The 23,877-nt window shown below is 39.1% G+C and overlaps 1 protein-coding gene and 1 pseudogene across 12 annotated transcripts in view; one reads left to right on the forward strand and one right to left on the reverse strand.

The window, feature by feature from the left end:
• Positions 1-23,877, forward strand: part of LOC133510397 (collagen alpha-1(XI) chain-like) — a 261,978-nt gene that overhangs the window by 213,849 nt on the left and 24,252 nt on the right. For 11 of the 12 annotated variants that reach the window (XM_061838240.1, XM_061838238.1, XM_061838239.1 and 8 more), the window contains 19 exons: positions 1,789-2,064; positions 3,649-3,714; positions 5,681-5,722; positions 6,004-6,066; positions 10,212-10,286; positions 10,433-10,516; positions 13,035-13,091; positions 13,420-13,473; positions 14,205-14,258; positions 14,378-14,431; positions 14,517-14,570; positions 15,871-15,924; positions 16,014-16,058; positions 17,749-17,802; positions 17,884-17,928; positions 19,199-19,252; positions 21,364-21,408; positions 23,005-23,058; positions 23,160-23,204. In XM_061838240.1, coding sequence (XP_061694224.1) covers positions 1,789-2,064; positions 3,649-3,714; positions 5,681-5,722; positions 6,004-6,066; positions 10,212-10,286; positions 10,433-10,516; positions 13,035-13,091; positions 13,420-13,473; positions 14,205-14,258; positions 14,378-14,431; positions 14,517-14,570; positions 15,871-15,924; positions 16,014-16,058; positions 17,749-17,802; positions 17,884-17,928; positions 19,199-19,252; positions 21,364-21,408; positions 23,005-23,058; positions 23,160-23,204 — 1,275 coding nt within the window. The remainder of the gene's footprint in view (positions 1-1,788; positions 2,065-3,648; positions 3,715-5,680; positions 5,723-6,003; positions 6,067-10,211; positions 10,287-10,432; positions 10,517-13,034; positions 13,092-13,419; positions 13,474-14,204; positions 14,259-14,377; positions 14,432-14,516; positions 14,571-15,870; positions 15,925-16,013; positions 16,059-17,748; positions 17,803-17,883; positions 17,929-19,198; positions 19,253-21,363; positions 21,409-23,004; positions 23,059-23,159; positions 23,205-23,877) is intronic. The other variant, XM_061838250.1, reaches the window with a different exon arrangement.
• LOC133511561 (5S ribosomal RNA) lies at positions 4,930-5,048 on the reverse strand (annotated as a pseudogene).

Below are 23,877 nucleotides of genomic sequence, written 5' to 3' on the forward strand. Positions count from 1 at the left end.
GGAAAACTGATAGACAGACAGACAAATCCTCCATCCCTCCTCCATGCTTCTGACATCCAAAATTTGGCAGCCTTCATTTGTGCTTAATCATAACAAACATAAACAGCGAGCTAATGAGGAACATTCGGGGGTTAAATGGGAACAATATGGCCATTTGTTTTCCGTGAGCCACGTTGTCTGCTTGGCCCGAGCTCGTGTACATTTTATAAAATTCAATATATTAGTGTCACTTTAAATGCTTTCCAATAGTGGAACTGACAACTTGGGTATTTTTAATAATAGTATGTGGTAAGTTTTAGTTTGATTGCTGATTGATTTAACCAATTTCAAGGTTAATTTTGAAATGGTTGGTCTTGGCCCAAGGAAGAACCGATTCCATTCGATTCTAAAAAAAAATTCCGATTAAACGCGTTTTCCACTTGAACTAATTGGCACAAAACATTATGGAAGGATGATGTGTAAACTTTGGTGTCGATACGAGACAAGTTGCAGATAGAGTACGATTTTCACGAAAATTAAATGTTAGCAATGGCTAAATGACAAATCAACTGAATTGCTGTGGACATGTAAAATGTTTCCATTGACAAAAGAAAAACTTGGCCACAAAACCTTATGGTGAAGTGGTTCATAAAATTTTGTACTGATATGAAAAAGGTATCCAGTACTACTACCTCCATGGAAACTAGAGGTTGTGTATGGCCTGATAAAGAACCAGATTCAATTTTTGTAGATTATCACAAAGGCTGAGTTAAACAATTTGCTTCCTAAATTGTGGTTCACAAATATAATGGTAGTTGGCATTCATTACAGTTTGTGTTTTATGGTGCATTGATAAAGTTTCCTGCCAATATTTTTCCAAAATTTGGTACAAATTGGGCAAAATCTCTAAGACTTTTTTTTTTGGGCCTAACTGACCGAGATGGTCACGGATTCTATAGACTTTTTATCTGATAAACTCTTGATAGACATTACTATTAAATCTCATGTTGCTAAGTGATTTACCACTCGATCTATGTTCCTACCCCCACTTATGGGCATGAGCTGTGGGCCGTGACCGAAAGTGCAAAATCCCGAATACAACCGGGCGTACTGAGTTTCCTCCGCCTCCCTTAGAGATAGGGTGAGAAGCACGGTCATCTGGGAGGGGCTCAGTGTCGAGCCGGTGCTCCTCTGCATTGAGAGGAGCCAGATGAGGTGGCTGGGGCATCTGATTCGGATGCCTCCAGAACGCCTCCCTGGTGAGGTGTTCCGGGCATGTCCCACCGGAAAGAGACCCCGAGGACGACCCAGGTCACGCTGGAGAGACTATGTCTACCGGGCTGGCCTGGGAACACTTCGGGATCCCTCCGGAAGAGCTGGAAGAAGTGGCTGGGGAAAGGGAAGTCTGGGTATCCCTGCTAAAGCTACTTCCCCTGCGACCCGACCCGGAAAATTTGTAGATAATGGATGGATGGATGGATGGATGTTGCTAAGTGAAATTTGCTTTTGAAGTATGGTGGCAAGTCACTGAGCTTCACCACCATGCTCAAAACATATCATCATCCATCTCTTTAGCAGGTTCAAATTTGGTGGAAATTGGACAAAATCTCCAAGACACCTTAAATTTTGAAGGATTCCTAGAAAATTGCCAAAACGTCATTAGGGTGACCACTTCAAACCAAAATCAAAGACTTGCTGTGTCCTTTCAAGCGTGGGCTCGTTAGCCTTTTGTGGGTCTCCTCACAATAGAGATGCCGACTAAATGCCTAATCCTATCCCTCTTAACTTTCCCTCCTGGATCCATACCAGATATATGAGGAAAACGTGGACGATTACGTCACCGGCGTGGAACAGGTCGGGGCGGACCCAACTCCCGCTGTGGAAACCGTCGCCCCGGTTGACACCAACGATAATGTGAACGAATTCAGGCAATATGACCTGAACGAAGGAGAAGAGACCCAGGAGACACACTTCGATTACGGCGACTATGGCGACTACAACGTTCAAACTGAAACAAAGGCCTCCATTGGGGAGGAAGAGTTCGGCCCCGGGGTTCCGGCTGAAACCGACTTCAGAGAGAGCGGCGTAAGTGATGACAATGTTGGGTATGAGCGGGGGTTGGTGATCAGGAATGAGTGTTGTGAATACCACCAGTGTTTGTTGTTTCGAACAGTGTCGGATTGTAGCTTGAAATGTAGACGCACTCCTTCGAGGATTTCACAGATGGTAACCTCTTAGTCACTTCTGACATGAACTCTGGAGCCCAGTAACCCGTCATGTTTAGAAAACGTTCCCTGCTGTGGCCACCAGTCATCTGTTTGCCTTACCACATGACTAAGTTCTTCTTTTAAAACAAAGTGCAGAGACATCTATTAAGATACATTTTCTGAAAACTCTAACTCTGGTTCAAAGGTCTCGTTTGAAAGCCTAATATAAAGCCCTATTCCAAACTAACCTGAATTTGAAATGCAAATGCTCCTTTGAAAACCTAACTCAGATTTGAAACTACAAAACAGGCTTGAAACTGTAACTCTGACTGGGGACCATACTTTGAAACAGAACATTCATTGCCTTGACACCCAAACCCTAGTAAATCCATCCACTTTTTTTGAATCACTAATCCTCATTTTTTTACGACCATAACCTGTCTATAAACTTTTACCCTGTGATGAAATCCAAATCTGAGACTGTGACTTAAAAGCCCAATTTAATTCGAACCCCTAACCCGAAGCCCTCGTCTGAAACACTAACTCTAGTTTAAAACTCAAAACATCTAATGAAACCCTAACCGATATTCGAAAGCCTAGTCTCATTTGAAACAGTAACCCTGTCTTACAACATAACTTGAAACCTGAACCTTGACTTGGGACTGTTCTTTGAAAGCCTCAGCAATTCTGACTTGACTACCTTGAAACCATAGTCTTCGGAATAGAGCTGATTGCGTCGCACAGCTGCTTTGAGGATCATGGTTTTGGCTCGGCTCTGAAACTTCTCAAAGCCCAAAACTGGCTTTTGACCCTTTCTCTAAAATCCTAACCCTTACTTGAAAGCCTAAACCTTATCTAAAACCTTCTTCATATACAGCACGTGTTGCCATGACTGAACACAAATCAAACAATATTTCTGCAGTTGACAATGGAACTATCACAAGTCCATTGACCTTAAAGATGTCTTCTCATATTATGGGCATCTATGAGGTGAAGATTCTTTGAAGCAGGAAATGACAAACCTCGAGGGTTAATGGCTACCATGCTATTACTGCTCTCTGGGCTACAATCCCAGCTCACCACAACTCTCCATGACTCTCTCAAGCCGCTGGACACTGTCCTTCTTTTGGGGCTTTGGGAATGCTTTGCATGTGAAGTCATTGTATGGATAGTGTCAGGTAACCACCCCTGTAGTTGGGGGTCGTTTTTTTTTAATGTCTAGTAAGGAAGCTTACTAAATAGGAGTCCAAATTATAGCCTCTGTCTGAATTATTCCTGACGTTTATTTTTCCAGGCAGGCAGCAGAGAGCGCTACCTTAATCCTCATGAACAGTAGTCAGCAGTCTGTGGAGCATTTTTTTTTTTTTTTATCTTTATCTCCTGCTCCTCACCTTTTAATGTTTTATTTTCCCAACAGAAATGTACATTACTTTGTTTAGAAAAACGCTTCTCTCATCCGCAGGTGGGAGGAAGTCAAAGTTATCTCGGAGAGAAAGGAGAGAAGGGAGAACCCGCCGTCATTGAACCCGTAAGTTGTATTTTCATATAAACCCCAAGTATTCAATGAATAACCCTTTGTCTATGAGTCCAAGTGATACTCATTTTTTAACCAATTCAAAAAAAAAAATCTAAAATATTACACTAAGTCAGTTTTTGTTTAACAGTTAGTTCTTGCTTTACAGTTAGCTTGATGCTAGTTAGCAGACTAACAGCAAAACTGCAGTTTGGTAACATAATAGCACTAATATCCCATATGCAGTGTGCATTTTGTATTGTATATTCAACATATTCTTTCAATTACAGCTCCGACTACCACAATTACATATATTGGTTCTGTCGTTGCTAACTACAGCAAACTAGCAGACATACATATACAGTATGCTGCCTTCCAGAAAAGTGGGAAGTCTCAAATTTCTCCCAACTTCCTACGAGGAAAATGGCAGTACCACCTACATTGTTGATGTACAACAATGTCCTGCTATCTTTAGCACATTCACTTGGGTTGCGAAACTTCCCACCGTTATCAAATGCAACATTGCCCAGTTAAAATAACTGCCATAGATACTGTACTACTAGATTGCTAATTAGGTACAGCTAACATCTGACATGTCATATTGATAAACAGTGGATTCTTCTTCTCGGCGGCACTGTGGCCGACAGGTTAGCACATCCGCCTCACAGGTTTGAGAGTTTTCTCTGGGTACTCCGATTTCCTCCCATATCCGAAAACCATGCATGGTCGGTTAAATGAGAATTCTAAATTGCCCATAGGCGTCAATTTGAGTGCGAATGGTTGTTTTTCTATACGTGCCCTGCCAACTGCAACCAGCTCAGGGTGTACCTCACCTCTAGCCAAGAGTCAGCTGGGCTGGGGTCCAGGATGCCTGCTACCCTAGTTAGGATAACCGGTAAAGAAAATGGATAGATGGAGGATGGGTCTTAAAATATTGTTATCTCATCACTAAAACTACAGAAGAGACTAAGATAACTGTCCTTTTAAAATAATCCTCAATGACAGTCAATGTCATAGATTTTAGCTTTTTGATGTTAGCCAGAATCTAAATAGGTGCCTTCAGCGAACAACTGACTCATTTAAAGTAGAACTTCTTCTTCTTTTCCTTTCGGCTTGTCCCGTTCGGGGTCACCACAGCGTGTCATCTTCGATGAACGCATATATGTTTGGCACAGTTTTACGCCGGAGGGCCTTCCTGACGCGACCCCTCTGCATCTAGCCGGGGAGAGAAGCTTACAGCACCTGGTATTCCCAGGCGGTCTCCCGTCCAAGTACTAACCAGGGCCAAACCCGCTTAGCTTCCGAGACCCGACGAGATCGGGCGTTCTCAGGGTAGCATGGCCGTAAGCCTCATTTAAAGTAGAACAAAGTGTCTAATCGGTAAATAGTTTACCACTACAATACAGAGTTGCCTGTCCAATTAACTCTTCTACAGCTAATCTGCTTTATTGCTGCCAATTGGCTGACAAAAAGTCTATAAAGAAACTGACTTTTTTTGTATGTTCAAGGTTTTCATGACAAATTTTCAGCAAATGCGCTACGTGATATGTATAGGTCAAATGAGTGAGTGATGGTGTACTGGTACACTCGCACTTGTGTTCAGTTCCCACGCAGTCACCCAGCGACTGACTGGCAACCACTTCAGGGTGTAGTCCGCCTTTCGCCCAAAGTTGTCTGAAATCAGCTTCCGCACTCCTTCGACCATTGTGAGGATAATCCTCTTGGAAAACGGATGGCTATATAAAGGTCTTTTGTACAGCATGAGCTAAATAACCCTAATATTAAGCGAAATGGCAGCGCCTCCCATACCATCTGCAGTGAATTCCGTCCAAAAGTATGACCACACACGCATAATAGAACCGACGATGAAATACTGCGTGTAGCAATACGTAAATTCCTCAACCTCAAACCCACAGCAGCCGTCTGTTATTTGTAACGCTACTGTATTATCTACTCTTTTGCTTTTTTTTTTTCTTTTCAGGGGATGCTTGTAGAAGGACCCCAAGGATCCCCTGGCCAGGCAGTGAGTATCACGTTCTCTCCTGTCTGCCTTGCACACATGGAGAACAGCTAAAAAGGGGGATAAGGGGTGGGGGGTGGGGTGGGGGGGGGTTTGCCTCGATGGAAAGAGCGTCAGTGGTGGAGTGTGATGAGGGTTGGGGGGGTTCTTGTATTTTGAGGTCTTTTTGAAGCCATCTTTACTTCTGTCTTTGTTGGCTGACGCACCGTGTACGCTGGATGGACCGCCTGTGGTGAGCTTTGGGATATAATGAACTCAAAGTATGCGTGTCTGTTTTTTTTCAGGGTGTTCCGGGTACCCCAGGACTGCAGGGTCCCCCAGGACCACCTGGAGATCCCGGTGCGAGGGTGAGTGGAGGCCCCACAGCACGTTCGACGCAGATATTTCCACTCATATCAACATTCATTTCATCCTGTGGCGAATTTATGAATGAGCCAGAGAGAACAGAATAAGACAAATCAATGGCTATAAGTACAGCCAGAAAAAAAATGTAGTATGACTAAATGAAAGTCAAAATTTATCAAGACAACCCATGGTAGTTTTTCAAGACAATAGGATATATATATAAATATATATATATATATATATATATATATATATATATATATATATATATATATATATATTTTTTTTTTTTTAATTTATATTTAGATAATACTTAAAGATTCGAAATATTTGTGAAAAGGTTGTTTTTATTTACTATCTTTTTTTAAAGATGGAATTTTCCCAAACAAATAGTATGAGTGATAAAAGTTGAGTTTTTTTTTTTTTAAACTAACCTAAATTCATGTTTTTCGAAAAGAGACGTTTTTCAACAAAGAAACTTTTTTTTTTTTTTTTTTTTTTAAACTTTAAAATGTATGTAAAATAGCCAGGGAGGGCCAGGGGTTTCTTAGAACAAAATGAGTTGGTTTTTGTTTTTTTTTTTTAGAATAAGGTAATGTTTTTTCAAAAGTTATATTTTTTAAATATTATTTTGTACAATTTCAAGAAAAAGAATAACATTTTAAAAAACACATTTTCAAAAATTACAGTTTTTCAGTATAAATGTTTCAGGGCAACATTGTAATCTCTTACAAAAGAAATCACCACACCCCTAGAAAAGTTTTTAAAAGCCAATAACAACATGTATGTATTCTTACACTTGAATACACTTTTAACCTCACACCAATGGGAAGCCCCCCCTTGTAGGAAAGCCTGCTTTCAGCTGTCATTTATAATGGGAAAAAATATGAGCAGTCGCTGCACTCTGTATACTTAATGATTTCGGAAAAGTTCAACAAGTTTGCTCAGGCTCAAAAAGCATTTTTCCAGCACTCTGGGTATGGCGCCAATTCCCTTGATTGATTGGCACCCCCGTTTTCCTAAATGTTGCCATCCTGATCCCGTCACAGGCACTGTTCAATAGCAGCTACGACTAAGTCAGAAACAACGTAACCTGAGGACTGCCTATAGTAGTTTTTGACAATAAAAAAAAAAGGATTTTTGGGGAGAAAATACTCTTTTGAGAGAGAATAATTTTTTTTTTTTTACAACATTAGTGTTTTTACGAAAGAGTCATATTTATTTTCACAAAAGAGGTAATATTGTTTCAAAATGATATTACACAATTATAGTACTTTATTTTTTTTATTTATTATTAATTTTTAGTATTTTAGTATAGTATTTTTTTTAAATTTCAAGTTTTTTAATAAGTTGTATTTTTTATCTAAAAAATATTGTTGGAATTTTTTTTTATTTTATTCAGAAATTTGTCATATATTTTCAGTATTCACAATAGTACAATAGAGTATTTTTTCCAGGAATAATATATTATTTTCCAAGTATTTTTTGAGAAATGAGAAAATTATACAGTGAAGCAGTCACTGATGGTGTAGTGGTACGTCCCACTCAGTGACGTTATTTGTTTTTCAAGAATTACGCTAAATTGTCTACAAAAGTAATTAATTTGTTTTGAGAACTCAGTGGTATTTTTTTTTAGATAAATGGTATTTTTAAAGTAAAAAAAAAAAGTTTTTTAAAGTGATTGGTATATTGGAAAAAAAAACAACTTTTTAAAAACTTTTTTTTAATTGAGTTGGATTTTTTTGTGGAAGAAAAGTGTTTTTTTTTTTTGTTTTGTTTGGAGTTTAAGATTAAGTCACATATACACAGAACTATTGAATTTTTTTTCAGAGTAGCTCTTTATTTTATTTTTGGCAAGAGGTGCTCTCTTTTCAAGAATGATGTTGGAATTTGACGTACTTTAAGTACTTGAAGTAGTTTATTTTGACAGCCTTCAGAAAGCAGTGATATTTCTACTTTTTTTTTTTTGACAAAATCCTTTTCACTGCCACAATGTGGTTCTTCCTACGGGTTTTAAAGCGAAAGTCAGTACCCCCTAATTTCCCCATCGTTTCCTCCCGTGGGAAAACTCTCTCATCCAGGAGGATTAGAAGTGACTCCTTCCTGTAGTCCCGCGGGTTTGTGTGGCATAGCGCTCTGTCTGGACGCATCATCGTCGTCGTCACTGTAAACCCTCGTTTAACGTCACTTTCCGAGCTCTTGGACTACCGAACCGATCTGGTTTCTCTTAAAGATTTACTGTAGCCACGCCTCCATTAAATCATCACCCAGTAAAGTGTGAACAGCAGCTCCTTCCCTGCAAGGAATTGACAACAAAGACAACTTCTGCTGATGCAAAACTCGTTTTAAAATACACGTTTTTGTTGTTGTTGTATTTAAATTATTTATTTCAAGGGTCTTGGCGCGCAGAGGGTGGGTCTCGTCGATCCATTTGATGGGGTGTGTGATTTAAAAATGTCTTGGACAAGCTGCTTAGATCACAAAGATCATCTCGTTACCGAGAACACTCGTCAATAGCGCTCAATCGCATCGGGAAACTATTTCATGCTCCAGCGATACATATGAAAATGTAAATCAACTTTCAGTGGGCTCTTAATGTATGCACAGTAACCTTATGTAAATGTATCTACGGTATTTTAGGGATCCCGGACGTGTCCCTCCACATTCACTCAGTAGCACCCAGCAACGGTTTTATCGATTGACTTTAAATTAGGTGGACATCTTTGTCCTAGGCGCAACTGGTTAGCTCGTTCGCCTCACAGTTCTGAGGACTAGAGTTCAAATCCCGGTGTGAAGGTCTGAGCGCTCCCCTGTGCTGAAAAGTCTCCTTGTGATTAATGCGCAAGCGTTACTAACAGGGGAACTCTGGGTACGTAGCAGACGCTTGGGAAATCCCCCGGTCTCACACTTCCCCTTCTTCTACATAGAGGTAGCTAACATACGTTATATCCTAACCCTAACCTGAACCTTACCTTAAAACAAAAGTTGATAAAAAGATATACACACATGTATGTAAGTTCGCTGTGTTCGTCGTTCTGAGACGTCCATAGAGAACACGAACGCTCGGCGACAAGTTGTCGAATGGCACATGTTGAAGCATGGATGGGGATGTTTCAGACTGGCCGGAAGTTTACTAAATATACGCGCACGCGCGTTAATCACAAGGAGACTTTTCAGCATCGAGAGCGCTCAGACTGTCACACCGCCTGTGTGGAGTTTGCAGGTTTTCCCCGTGCCTGCGTGGGTTTTCCTCCCACATCCCAAAAACATGCAACATTCATTGGACACTCTAAATTGCCACTAGGTGTGATTGTGAGGACCTTTGCGCAAAGTTGAAGACAAAGAGGTGAAGTTTTAGCACTTGTACTTTGACTAACTTTGACCTGATCATTTTTCCACCTGAGCTCTAATCGGAAGCAGGCATCTTAGTTGAATGCGCTATGCTAAATTCCAAAGCTACAGGAGCATGTTTTCAAAAATTAATCTTTTGACATCACACATGAATCATCAAGCCATCTTCTATTGGCCATCAAGTTTCCAGTGGATCATCATGTCTGCTCAAACATTCAAATGGCACAAAAGAATATGGACGCCACTGTAGGTCCCGCGTATGTGACAGGTTTCACAAATCAACAGAAAATGGGATGAAAATATGTATTCTTACAAGATGGATCAAAAACTGGAAGATCCATGACTGAATACTGATACTGAAACCCAAGTTGACCCAGGGTGGCAATTTTTTGCCTCATTGAGATAAAAGTTTCCTAACAGGCCACAATCAAGGAAATATTTTTTGTTTAAGGTTTAGTTATATGATAACATATGATATGCAGCCATGTTCGGTCAGGAAGGAAAGGGAAATAACTCTGTGCTAACATTGGCTGATGAGTTATCCTCTCCTGATACCAAATTACGGCTTCAGATTAAAACACTGAAATATTTTGATATACTGAAGGATATAATGCGTGAAAATCATGATGTCCCAAAAATGGGACGCTGCTCACGAATGGGTTAACCATTCAAATTCCAGAGTTTGTACTTTGACAAACTCCTATTAGTGTATTTGCTCAGTTTAGCCCCAATCAGAAGCAGGGATACTAGACAGCTGGTCCACCCAGACCAGAATCTAATTATTTCTATTCTACAGGGTCTTCCAGGACGACCTGGAATTCCTGGTTCGGACGGTGTCCCTGGGCCCGCAGGTACCATTCTGATGCTTCCAGTAAGTTCTCCTACTAATCGCACCGGCACAGCAGGCTGTCACTCTATTTCCATGACGCACTATTCACCGTTTTTCGTGCACACCAATTCATTTTGTTGCTACGGGCTCTTTGAATTGTGTTCGTACTTTTCCGTGTGGCTTGACAGTTCCGTGCCGGCGGCGAGGCGCACAAGGGACCCGTAGTGACGGCACAAGAGGCTCAAGCTCAGGCCATCCTTTCCCAGGCCAGGGTAAGACATCACTGCTATCATTGCGATTGCCATTAAGTGTAAAATTTTAACAGATAAACAGTTTAAAACAGGGACGGGCAACTTCAAGATCCACTCGTAAACGACAAATTGTTTGACGCAAACAACACAATACCACATACTGTGATTGTAACAGCTCGATGATGTTCAGTCATCTTCTATTTTTTCATAGCACTTTAATTTTACACACTGTAATAAATGGCAGCTTTACAGATGCCGCTGTGTCTGTGCTACAGCTAATGTATTCTCGTGTATTTTTTTTAAATCTAGTTTCACTTCCATTGTCTAGTTCTTTTGGTGAGGCGGTGTAAAATTATTCAGCCTTTTTTGCGGCAGAATTGTGGCACTTTCTCTTTCAACACCAACATTAATGTACTCTAGTGACCCCTGTGAGGATAAGTGGCTTGGAAAATGAATGGATGAATGGATCAATGGATTGATGGAACAATAAAACTCTGCATTATTTCCCGTAAGAAAAAATGAACTCGTAAAAAAGATGACAATGACCACAAAAAGCTACACGTTCCTTTGCCCGCTAAACCGAACTCTCACTTTGAATTTGTTGAAAGTAAATGTTTAAAAAAATTGTAAAAGGTTTTACATAAACCCCCCCCAAAAAAAAATATTTGATAAATAAATAAATAATCATTGGAATAAAAAGATTTCCAAAAGTCAAAAATAAAATATCAAAACAAGAAGTATCTGTTCACAATTTGGTGAATTTAATTTTCATTGATTACAATAAAGTAGAAATGTGAAATAAATTACATTATAAAATGTTATTAAATCCAAAACTCACAACTTGAATTACGCTTCATTAAAAATAGTGTAACTTTAATAGCATTTGGCTTTCGAGGTATTTTCGGGCCACCCGTTTATGACATGCCTAATTATGCAGCAGTTGGATTTTATCCCCTTTCATGTAAACTGAATGGTCAAAATGGTTGAAGAGCAGAACCCAGTGCAGTCCGACATTATTCTTAATTATTCCCTCCAAGTGATTTATTAAATGCAAGCCTGTTAAAAGATCTTTTAAACTGTCTAGACATGCCTCAGAAATTTGGCAAATAGACAAAGATTGAGTGGTACCGCTTTCGAGGGGTAAGAGAGCAGCGTTTCAAACATATGGAGATCATTAAAGGGGGTGCAAACGTCATATTTGCACGACTGGAGCGCAGCCAAAACCCGTTAAAGTCAAAGCGCTTTGTTTTTATGTTTGTCTTATTTATTCCATGCACTCGACACATTTCAAAGGAATTCCCACATCTGGAAGGCGAACAATGACATTCGTATTGCCTTGCGAGGGTGGAGCAGGACATGGATTGCTTCCCTTAGCAAATTAGCTCGTTCTTAGGCCATTAGACTGCAAATGTTCCACACATTTTTGGTTTTGGAGCAGAAGCACTGAGAAGGTGGGGGGAGGGGGGGGGGGTCGCCGCTGTACATTTTAAGCCTCATTTGAATTGTTTTCAGACGCATGTTGGCGATGGGTAGTACCCATGAAGTGGCCTGAGAGCCTCTATTTAGTCAATTCCAAAGGGTACCAACTGTTTATTTGTACAAGTACATTGATATTCCATCCATCCATCCATTTTCTTTGCCACTTATCCTCACGAGGGCCGCGGGGAGTGCCGGAGCCTATCCCAGCTGTCAACCGGCAAGAGGCAGGGTACACACTGAACTGGTTGCCAGCCAATCGCAGGGCACAGAGACACAAACAGCCACACTCACAATCACACCTAGGGGCAATTTAAAGTGTCCAATTAATGATGGACGTTTTTTGGGATGTGGGAGGAAACCGGAGTACCCGGAGAAAAACCCACACAGGTACGGGGAGAACATGCAAACTCCACACAAACGGGGCCTTGATCGAACTGTCCTCAGAACTGTGAGACCAACGTTTTACCAGCTGATCTATCGTGCAGCCTACATTGATATTGCGATGTATACTATATTTTCATACTCCCAATCACAGATAAATACTTGAAATTTCACAGTAGAGCAAAAAAAAAAAAAAAAAAATATATATATATATATTGCATTCATTTACTGTTTTTTTAGGGTACTAGATCGCTGTTATTTGTGGAAATATGAAATTAAAATAAAATATAGCAACATTTTCTTCCACAAATAATGACATCCCAACAGACATAGCTTCACAGATGCCACTTTTTTTTTTTTCCCTGCACACTAATTAGTTGCAATCACAGTTGGTGTATCTTCTTATATTCGTTTTTGGACGCTGTCTGTATTTTTAATAGATTCATTCATAAGACTCCTCACTAGCTTACTGGTACAAACACCAAATGTCGACTGTACTGATGCCACGTCTGCTGTGGCGTGGTAAAGACATATACCGCAGAGGATTGGAATATAGTTGATGCCTAAACATCTAAGGTTTCCTTATGGGCGACATAAACATTCGTCAATTCTTTGAGAAGGTTTCCCATTTTGCACATTATCGTCTTGTGGTTTTACGTGTCCCTTTGATTCTCCGCAGCTGGCCATGAGAGGTCCTCCAGGGCCAGCGGGCATGGCGGGAAGGTCCGGTCCTGTGGTGAGTCCCTTTTTCATAGCGTATTGCACTGCGAATCCACATGTTTGTCTTTTTCATCCCACACCACACATGAGGTCACGAGCACGCCCTCGCTGCACGTATATCATCGTGCGTAAGCTGCTCGGCGGCTGAGGTCATGCAGTCGTCGTCTCTGGCTTGAGCCCGTTCCAGCAATACCTCACACGCCCAGATCCTCTCTTTTTGATTTCACACTGTAAACGCCTTATTCACAAATTGATTTACTGCACGCTGTTGTGTTAGGTGCTTGTCCAGCAGCTGCAAATATGCAAAACATTTTCACTCAATAAAAATTCATATTTTTTAACAGGGTGGCCCTGGCGCTCCCGGTCTTAAAGGGGACAGCGGTGAGAACGGACCACAGGTGACACACTTTTTTTTTTTTTTTTTTTACAGTTGCAATAAAGATTTTTTTTTTCAGTGAAGGCCATATTTTATTTTCAGGTTTTTTTTGTATTTATCAGTTTGTGTATTGGAAAATCCCATAACATTACATAACATAAAGACAACAATTATTTGTTGCCTTTTTTAAATGTATTTTGTTCTCCACTGACATTATGTTCAATAAGATGGTAGCACTCTTCAAATAATTGCAAAGTCTTAAATATGATCAAAGTGGCCTTGTAAAAGTCTGAAATATCTGAAATTTGATCAAACCTAAAAAAAAAAAAATTTTAGCATGGTGGCCCTGTGATAATTGGTCAGTAACCTTATTAAAAGGTCATAATCATTCTTTAATTTGATTAGAGGTTTGATAATGTATTGGATTTGAAAAAGTGTCCTTTAAAAAAGTCTTGAACATCTTAAATTTGATAAAATTCTTAAACTTGACCTCAGAATTCCTACATTTGTTCTAAATATACTTACATTTGTCCTAAATATTCTTACATTTGACCTAAAGAAAAAAAAATCTTCCTTTTGCTCGACGAGGGCTTAATTAAAGTACACAAAAGTATTACATTTGATTAAAGTAAACTTAAAAAGTGTTACGTTTGACTTCCTTAAGCCAGCAAATTCCCTGTTTGTGGTCATTTGTTGGGAGCAAGACGGGATAATTACTGTAGTCACTGTAGTGTTTATCTGTTTGCGCCTTAGGGCCCCAGAGGTCTTCAGGGTCCAACTGGCCCCCCAGGAAAGTCAGGAAAGAGGGTGAGACAAGATAGGATGAGTAATTTCTATCGAAAGGGAGGCCGTTTGATCTATAAGGGCCTCTTCGTTCAAGTCCGTGTCGACTCACACTTCCGAAATGGCCGTGTGTGCTTCTTCAGGGCCGTAACGGAGCTGACGGTGCGCGAGGAATGCCAGGAGAACCCGGGACCAAAGTAGGTTCAAATCATGACCCATAGAGTCATGATTTTTCACTGTTGGCCTTGTTGCACCTGTCGTGATATCGTTGCGTCTTTCCAGGGCGACCGAGGTTTCGACGGCCTTCCCGGTCTCCCCGGAGAGAAAGGCCATCGGGTGAGTACGACGTTTCTTTTGTTATCGGCGCGTTCTCCCCGTTAACCCTCCTGTTATGGTCTTTTTTTTTTAGATACACCAAATAATTTTCACAGGCCATTGTGGCCCGTTGTTGTTTAAACATCCAAAAAAATATAAAAACTGTACAAATGGTGACTCACTTCAGTTGATAATAATTTCATTAACAATTCCATGTTTTTTTGTTGTTGTTTTGTTTTTAAGAAAATGAGCCCAGCTGAATACTTTTACAGTAGTATACCTCACAGAAAAAAAACAACAACAATCGTACAGTGTAAAGAACACCCATTCATGCATGCTTGTTTTGGATGAAATTGATCCTGATATTTGAAAAAATGCAAAAAAACCCCCAAAAAAACTATACAACTCACCCAGTTGTGGCAAAATGAACGACTGCATAATCGTATGGCATGAACATTGCGGCCATATTATTTTGAGTTGTTGTTGTTGAGTTTACATGATTTCCAAGCTGAATTAAATTCAACAATTTCAACGTTTTGTTTCGTATCGGTGCTCAATTAGGTAGCATGTGAGCTGGACCCCGATCCCAAGCTCGCTTTGGGTGAGAGTCGTGGTACGCTCTTGAATACCTTGACAAAAGTCACAAAACCTCTCCCTGAAAGAAAGCACAAGCCAAGATTTGAACCCAGAACCTCTTGATCGTGAGGAAAATCTGTTAACCACTAGTCACACCAGTATTTCTATTTGATATAAATTATTTTAAATGGGGTGAGGGTGAATAGACATGCACCCTAATGGGGATAAGCTGTATAGAAAGCAGATGTGTACCAAAGAAACAAACATTACAGGAAAGGTTCAATATTTTTTCATGTTCAAATGCCTCGATTTGACCCATGATATCATTTGTGGAAGATTTTTCAAAAGGACCTCTGATCCATTTCCAATATTGGTTCCAAACCAGTGTTGGGAGGTTGTTTGACCCACTTATTTAAAAAAAAAAAAGAAAAAGAAAAAGGGCTGGGCGGAGGCTAAGGAAGTCTTGTAAGGATCACAGAAGGAGTATTTCTAGACATTAATTCCATCCTATACGGGGTTTAATTAAAGGACGTCCATATAGAAGACATATGCTGGAAGTAGAGGGAAGCGCACTCTCCAGTTGTGGTCCACCCGCATTTTAGGTTCTCTCTTCTTTGCGTCGTTTCATAATTGCCGAGTCATCTGCCTTTTTCCTTGGTTGGCCCCAGCTGTGGGCCCCCACCCCCGCACCCCACCCTCCCGCACTTCGCTTCACTCACTTGTCCTTGATACGTCTTCTCTCCAGGGGGAGCACGGGCCAACGGGGCCTCCAGGACCTCCAGGAGAAGACGGGCCAAGAGTGAGTAGTCGGCGTCCAATTCTGACCCCCCCACCCCCCCACTTTTCTTATTTCCATGCCAATGACACCGTCCCCCGTTGCCTCTGCAGGGGGAAGATGGACAGGTTGGACAGAGAGGTGTGGCTGGAGAGGGTGTAAGTGGATTTATTGCCTTCTGAAAAGAAAATATGCACTCGAAGCCTGACACGGTGGTAAATCAAGCTGTCAAACACACCGTTATGGTCATCAAAGCCCCAAAAAAATAGTGTGTGTGTGACCAAACGGTCTATTTTATTGTGTGTGAAATGACAACACGCAGACACACAAACACACACACATTTAATTATAAGTCTCCAAATTGAGATAGCTACATGGAGTGGGAGATACTCAAGCTGACCACAAGAGGTCAGTGTTTTTGAGTACAATAGACATGAGCGCTCAAAATTCCCACATTTTTCTGTTTTGTTTTGTTATTGTTTTTGCTGCTGTGCTGATGCCACTATGCGCTGCACACACACAAAAAAAAACTGTCATGCAACACTCATTTACTCCATCTTCTTTATTGTATCTTGACTATTTTACATGATTTCCTTTTACTTCTTTGCTGTTTTCTTTGAGATCTTACTCTGTTATATATATATATTTTTGTTTTGTTTTGTTTTTTGTTGTTCTTGTACAGTGCCCAATATTTCATTCATAATGTCTTCTAATTTTTTTACTTGTTTTTCTTTTTTTTTTCTCTAATATTGTTGTACCATGCTCTTTTTTTTTACTTTTTTTACTCTACTCTTTTTCCCCCCTTACAGTTCTTTATAGTTCTTTACTGTTTTAAGAGATTACGCTGTTATATATATATATTTGTGCCCAATATTCCATGCATAATGTCTTGATAATGAGTTTTTTTTTTTACTCTTATATTTTCCCTTTTTCGTTCTACCATGTGCTTTTTTTTTTTTACTTTATGTACTGTACTCTTTTTTTTCTCCCCTTACAGTTCTGTACTGTTTTAAGATCTTACGGTCTTATATATATTTTTGTGCCCAATGTTTCATGCATAATGTCTTCTACGTTTTTACTTGTTTTTCTATATTTGTTTTCAAATTTTTTTACTTAATAATATTTTCACCATGCTTTTTTTTTACTTTTTTTACTCTGTACTCTTTCCCGCTTACAGTTCTTTACTGTTTTAAGATCTTACGTTGTTTATATATATATATATATATATATATATATATATATATATATATATAAAGTCCAATGTTTCATGCATAATGTCTTCTTTGTTTTTACTTGTTTTTCTATTTTTTTCACATTTTTTTATTCACTAATATTTTCCCATTTTTGTTGCACCATGCTTTTTTTTTTACTTTTTTTACTCTGTACTCTTTTTCTCGCCCTTACAGTTCTTTGCTGTTTTCAGATCTTATGCTGATATATATTTTTTGTGCCCAATATTTCATGCATAATGTCTTCTACGTTTTTAATTGTTTTTATATTTTTTTTCAATTTTTTTTTTACTCAATAATATTTTAACATTTTCGTTGCACCATGCTTCTTTTTTTTTCTTTTTTTTTTTTTTACTCTGTACTCCCCCCCCCTTACAAGATACTCTTCTGTTTTGCTCATAGGCCGTTTTTCTTTTCTGTTTGACCCAACACTTATTATTCTTTCGCCAGTACTCTTATGATTTCTTAGTGTATTCACTTTTATTTTGTTTTCTTCCTGGCTTTGCTCAATGTTCCTTACCCAGTGTTTTTCATTGATTTTACTTCATGCCGTCTACTTGTAATTGTTAATTTTTGTTCTATTTCACACTGTGCACATTGCAATTGTTTCACTACGCAGGGTCCTCGAGGTTTGCTCGGCCCCAGAGGTTCCGCGGGTCCTGCAGGACAGCGTGTAAGTACACCGGACAACTCATTTTACTCGCATTGGGCTGCGCCTAATTGTACTGACCTGTCGAAACCCTTTTCCTTGTAGGGTCTTCCCGGACTTGATGGTCAAGCGGGTCCCAAAGGAAATATGGTGAGAACCATGTTTTTGTTTCTCCTTGCTATGTGTGTGTGTGTTTTCTTTATATTTATCCAAGGAGTGCATTGAATCCTGTGTCAAGACCACCAGAGTGGTCACTTTATCGTCCACCCTGCTCGAGGTCAATCATGTCATAACAGAGGTCATAGTTCACTTGAATATTACAGAGCAGGATATTTCTTTTTTTGAGGATGATTAAGATGGTGTCAGCTGTCCTGCGGGTCTCACCGGGAAGCCGGATAGGGGTGGGGTTTATTGGTCAAGAGGCCTAAACAAGTCCACATGTGATCACTGAGTCACTGGCGGGAAGATATTCATAAAGCCAACGTGTTATTTGGTTAATCTCTGTTAGGCCTCATTGTCCTCACACAGGGATTACGCAGATACTTCATTAGCCTTCTTTTCCATCAAAGTTGTCACGTCATGTTTATATTAAGCGCGGAACATCTGAAGCGGGCGCCCCTAAGAGAGGTTTTTCTGTCTGGGTGTGGTTTGTGACACATTTAAATCCCCAAAATAGGTGCCATAACAAAAATTGTAATCTGCGCTCGTTTGGCACAATAATACACATCGCACATCTTTAGACGCCTCATGACGATACCCAAGATGTTTATCCCCCAATTCCTGCATGAAAATTCATTGGTTTGGTCCATTTGTGAGGTCATAGATCACTCAGGGTGGGGTTTGCCTTTGTAGCTACGAAGGTCTTTGGTGGGGTTCTCCTTTACCAAAATAATCCACAGAAGAATAATAGCGCTTTCGTCAAACTTTTTCCGCCGAGTCAGAAATATAAATTGTGCAAATGATCTTATGTTGATACTTTGGTTTGAGTTCATCTGAAAAGTTAGACTGCCACATTGTGTATTAAACTCATCCGGTTCTTCCACACTCCAGCTGTTGACTGGGTGCAGTGTTGATAGTTTGACTTCTTTTCAGAAAACAAACAAAGCAGCGATCACAGTTTGATTCATGTTGACCTCATGCAAAGTTTGACATAGCGCCAAAAGCATATCGCTTGCCGTGATGTCCGCTAGCCAGAAGCTGAGCTGCACGGTGGTTGTTTACTTTCCTGCCGCGATATGTTTTATGTGCACTGTTCTAGGTTGTAGTGTAGCCATGTCATCGCAACAACCCGCTATGTTCTATGTAGGAACTGTCCGAAAACATTTTTTCCTGACTTCATCTGAAAGGTTAAGGCGGTGTTATTTTTGCAACGAACACAATCTGATAAAAATATTTATGACACGCTTGTTTTGTGTCACAGGGTGTACAAGGAGAACCAGGTCCTCCCGGTCAGCAGGGTTTGCCTGGTCCTCATGTAAGTCCTCCCTTCATCCATCTATCTATTTGTCAGTGTGTGTGTGCGTGCGTGATCTGTTTTCTAACTCAACATGATCACTTCCTGCCTTAAGTTCAAGCCTTTGCCGTTCCTTTCTTCTCCTCCTCAGACGTCTGTTTTCTCCATCCAACGTCTGCACGAGCACTTTGCAATCTTACCTCCTCCCCTTTTTTGGGGGGCTCGCAAAATTCACACGAGAAGAAGTTTACTTTCGTTCGGTTCTCAGGGGGAGCAGCAATAATGTAAAATTGATGATCCAAATGCGTATTAAAATCCCGATAAACATTCTTTCTACCTCATTAACGCCAATGCAAAATATTTCAATCAATAATTAGACTTTGTGTCACATTCCTCAATGTGATAATGAAAAATAATTCCTGTTGAATTCAGTAGACATTGGATTTTAAGAATTAATATTACTAATTATTATCAATAGTGGATATTTCTCTTCTGGGTCAAATTGACCCTTCTGACAAATCAAGACATGAAGCTTGCAAATGAATGAAATAGTAAGTTTCTTTCAGCTTGTCCCTTTCGGGGTCGCCACAGCGTGTCATCTCAGATGAACGCACATATGTTTGGCACAATTTTTACGCCGGATGCCCTTCCTGACGCAACCCTTCTCAGGGAGTGGAGGCCCCAGTGGGATACGAACCCACAACCCCTGGTTTATCAAACCAGTGCTCTAACCACTGAGCTACAGGGCCTCCTTGCAAATGAATGAAATAAACATATGAAATGAAAATGTGTAATTTCTTTTGTTTGTAACTTTCGTGATTTTACTTTATTTTGTCAGTGGGTCAATTTGAACATGTAATTACATGCAAGTATAATTATTAGCTTAATATTAACTTAGTGGGCAAATATTTGAAGTGAACCATTGTAAAGTGTGGCTTTCATACCGCAAAAATTAGTTATAATTTTTTACTGCAACTGCTTTTTTAACATTGATATTGGTAATATTAATATTAATATATTAATACAATGTTAGAACAGTTATAAATGAAAGTTATTCACTGAATGTATGATTTTCACTGCAGGATGTGCTTTTTTTCACCTTTGGAGAAAAAATAAAATAAAAAGGAATTCAATTACATATTTTATGGTTTAAATTCACTTATTAAAAATGTGTCAGTTATTGTTTTGTGGAACTTGTGCTGATCTTAAAAAGTGTGATCAACAAATAGAATGCTCCTTGTCATGTTTTATTTCACGCGTTAACAAATTGAGTTCATAATGAGTCTTAATAAGCTTTTGGATAACTAAACGCGCTCTGGGTCAAATTGAACTACGGCCATGATTTGGTGTGTAAATACATGAAAAAAGATCCACTTTAAGTTGATCTTTATTACACTTATCAAGCCATGCAAAAGAAGTTTAATGGGAAGAACAACTTTTTTGAAAATTGATCAAATTGAAAATTGTACATTATTCATTATGACCACCGTCAGGTGGGATTTTAGTGTCGGGGTGTGCTTCTTTTCCTCCCCGGCATTTACCTCAACCAACATTTGTTTCCCAGGAGGAACCGCGATAATATCCCCGGGTCACTTTGACCCATGTCATTTTTTTAATTATTCAAAATAGTCAGCAACTTTAGGGGAAGTTCCAATTAATATGTTTCTATGTTATTATGAAATCTATGACTGCTTTACCTCACACACAATGCTTTAATAAGTATTTTTTCTTCATCTAAAATGTTTTGCATTGTAAAATCATACAGTAAATATAAGATATATTTCTTTTCTTGTTGACCCAAGAGCAACATGAATGTCAAAGAGGCCTTAAGAACTATGGGGGTTTTTTTTGGGATGAGGGGAAAAAATGTCAAATATCTTACTAAATACTTATTCTTCCCAAGGATTGAGCCCTCGGGGCGAAATTTAAGTGATTTGAGGAAATAATAAGTCCATTTGCACGGGCGACTGAGCACGTCTGAATAAACACTGCTAAAGTACTTTGAATGTGAAAGCAATGACGTGGAGAAAAGACGCAAATTAAAACTGGAAATAGACTTGACAGGTGCACTTTTTTTTTTTTTTGGACTTCACGTGTAATATCCACTCTGTCTCTCTCGCCTTCTCTTTCAGGGTCTCATTGGGCCTCAAGGTCCGATCGGGCCTCCTGGTGAAAAAGTGAGTGATCCCTCCCTCCTACCTTAAAAGTTCGTTTTCATCTGAAAGCGCTTCTGCAGATGTGCTGCCGTGAAAGAAAGCTTCGAGCGCAAGCGGTTGCCTTTGTCTGACTAACTTGGAGGCTAAAATAAATCAATTAATAGGCAATGTTTCGTTTTGAGTGTAAGTGCAACGTTTATGCTGGTATTTTCAGGAAATAAAGTGAAACCTTGCTGTCGGTGGGTTTTTAGCACCAAGATTGACCGCAAATAACACAAATTTGCCCACTTGTGAAATATTTAGAATTGCCTAGTTTTATTTTTTAATCCCTGAATGAACCACAAATTGAGGTCCAGATCCTATCTTTGACATTAGTCTGATGTTAGCCAATAATCTGATCAGATCGGACTCGAACTAAAATCTCCTGTTTTAGCACTCATGTTCAAACTTTGCTCCCCTCCAACAGCGTCGGTCTGAAGCATGCACACTAGTATCTATGTGCTGTGCCCAGACAGCATGCAGCGCCCATGTGACCGCAACAACAGGTTGCTAAGGTGCTAACATACGAGTAAGCGTCGATGTTGCTCGCTTTCAAGTCTTTTATTGACACTCCAGTTTAGGTTTACTGAAAAACTAAACTCGCATAGCAAAAGAATTATACATCCATATTGAATGTTCAGTTACATCGCAGCCTTTATTTCTTGATTCAGCTCAAAGTTCAGACGCAACAAACAAAAATTAGCATTTAACTTCCGACACTGTCTCCCAAAAATAATGACTTTTGATTCACAAATGGCATATAACCCCGTATAGACTGGCAATATAACAATATTCACTAGCATATATTCTTAAAAACTCCGTGAGAAATTAGTTAAAATCATATTTGATCGTCAAGTCCACTTTACTTGTTAAGGCAAGTGTGTACTGGATCTCATTGCATGTATCGTACTGCCCCACATAGGTCAAGACATGCACAGCAGGAAAAGCGATTGCTAATAAAACTCAACCCCAGTTTGAATTAAAAGTTAAAAAGTGTATCACGTCACTTGTGGGGAAAGCAAATGATGCTCCCACCATAAACAAATATTTATACCTTAAAATAAACTTTAATGATTTTGCACTTTAAAAATATCATTTTTAATTGCCATTTGTCATGGTTTTCTAATTTATTTTTCAATGGGTACATTAAGATGTAAAATATGGTTAAGAGAAGTAATTTTTCTGGATTTTCTATTGTAACTTTTAATTTATTTTATTAAGTTGTAGTACCGTGTTATTGTTAAGGTGACTTCAGGTCACCATTGGTTAGTAATAAATGGGTCCATTATTTTTATACCTTGATTATGTTTCTCTGAGTAATATCAATATTTGTAATATCATCAAGCCTTTTGTAATATTTCACCCCACAAAATATGTAACAAGTGTATGATTATTTCTGACATTGGATCGGACTGTTATTGGTATCAGCCAAATTTCAAGGCTGCAGTATTGACAAGGGATCGAAAGTGACTTGGAACATCCCAAGTAATTTTACATATTGTAAAATGGATTTGATTGTTTTCATTTTTTTTCTAATTCCCCACGTTCTCTCTCTGTTTATTTATCATGTGAACATAGGGACCTCATGGTAAACAAGGTTTGGCTGGTCTTGGTGGTGCCGATGGGCCTCCTGTAAGTAAATATCTTCCTCAGTCTTTTCAAAATGTCAACTAATAATACTATATTTAACTAATTATGTCGGGGCTTTGTTTGTTTGTTTGTTTTTGTCTTAGGGTCATCCAGGTAAAGAGGGTCCACCGGGAGAGAAAGGAGCAGCTGTAAGTGTCGTGCGGTATTTGGGCTTGATATCGTGACAAATGAAGTATGATGTACAGTGGTCTTTTTTATGAAAAAATAGAAAATAAAAATAGATCAGTCACCAACCACTTCGACAGGCTTTACATACCAGGAAGAGTACAAGATTCAAACTTAGAAAGTCGTTCATTTCAATTTTAAATGTTCAATGTATTTGTTGTTATGACCGTTTTAATTCAGTTATTATAATTATTATTATAATTAATTATGTTTTTGATTGTACACTCCCTTTTGATTTTGTACATATATTCTTTATATGTTGAGTTTTTGTTTGGTCACTGATTCATATTTTTTGGGGTTGTTTATATTTATATGAATCAAAAATTATTTTCATCCAATCTTGAATTTCCGTCCTGAATTTATTTTGAATGATTTCATACTTGCAACTGTCAGCAGTCAAAAACTATGATGCAATTTTCAGCCAATTCGGGGAATGTTGATTCACAGTTTTAGTCTTTCAACTGTTCTCTTGTTGCTAGGCAGAACTCACAAGAGACAAACATTTCTGCACAGTAAAAAAAAAAAAAAAAAAATAAAACCAATTCTGTTTCCTTGACAACTTATGCCAGAAGATTCTTCTGCCCATTGCAGGAAAAAAAAAAAGAATAGGGAGAGTCATTACTTCCCAAAAATAGA

Source organism: Syngnathoides biaculeatus, chromosome 13 (assembly GCF_019802595.1).
Source record: "Syngnathoides biaculeatus isolate LvHL_M chromosome 13, ASM1980259v1, whole genome shotgun sequence".
NCBI lineage: Eukaryota > Metazoa > Chordata > Actinopteri > Syngnathiformes > Syngnathidae > Syngnathoides > Syngnathoides biaculeatus.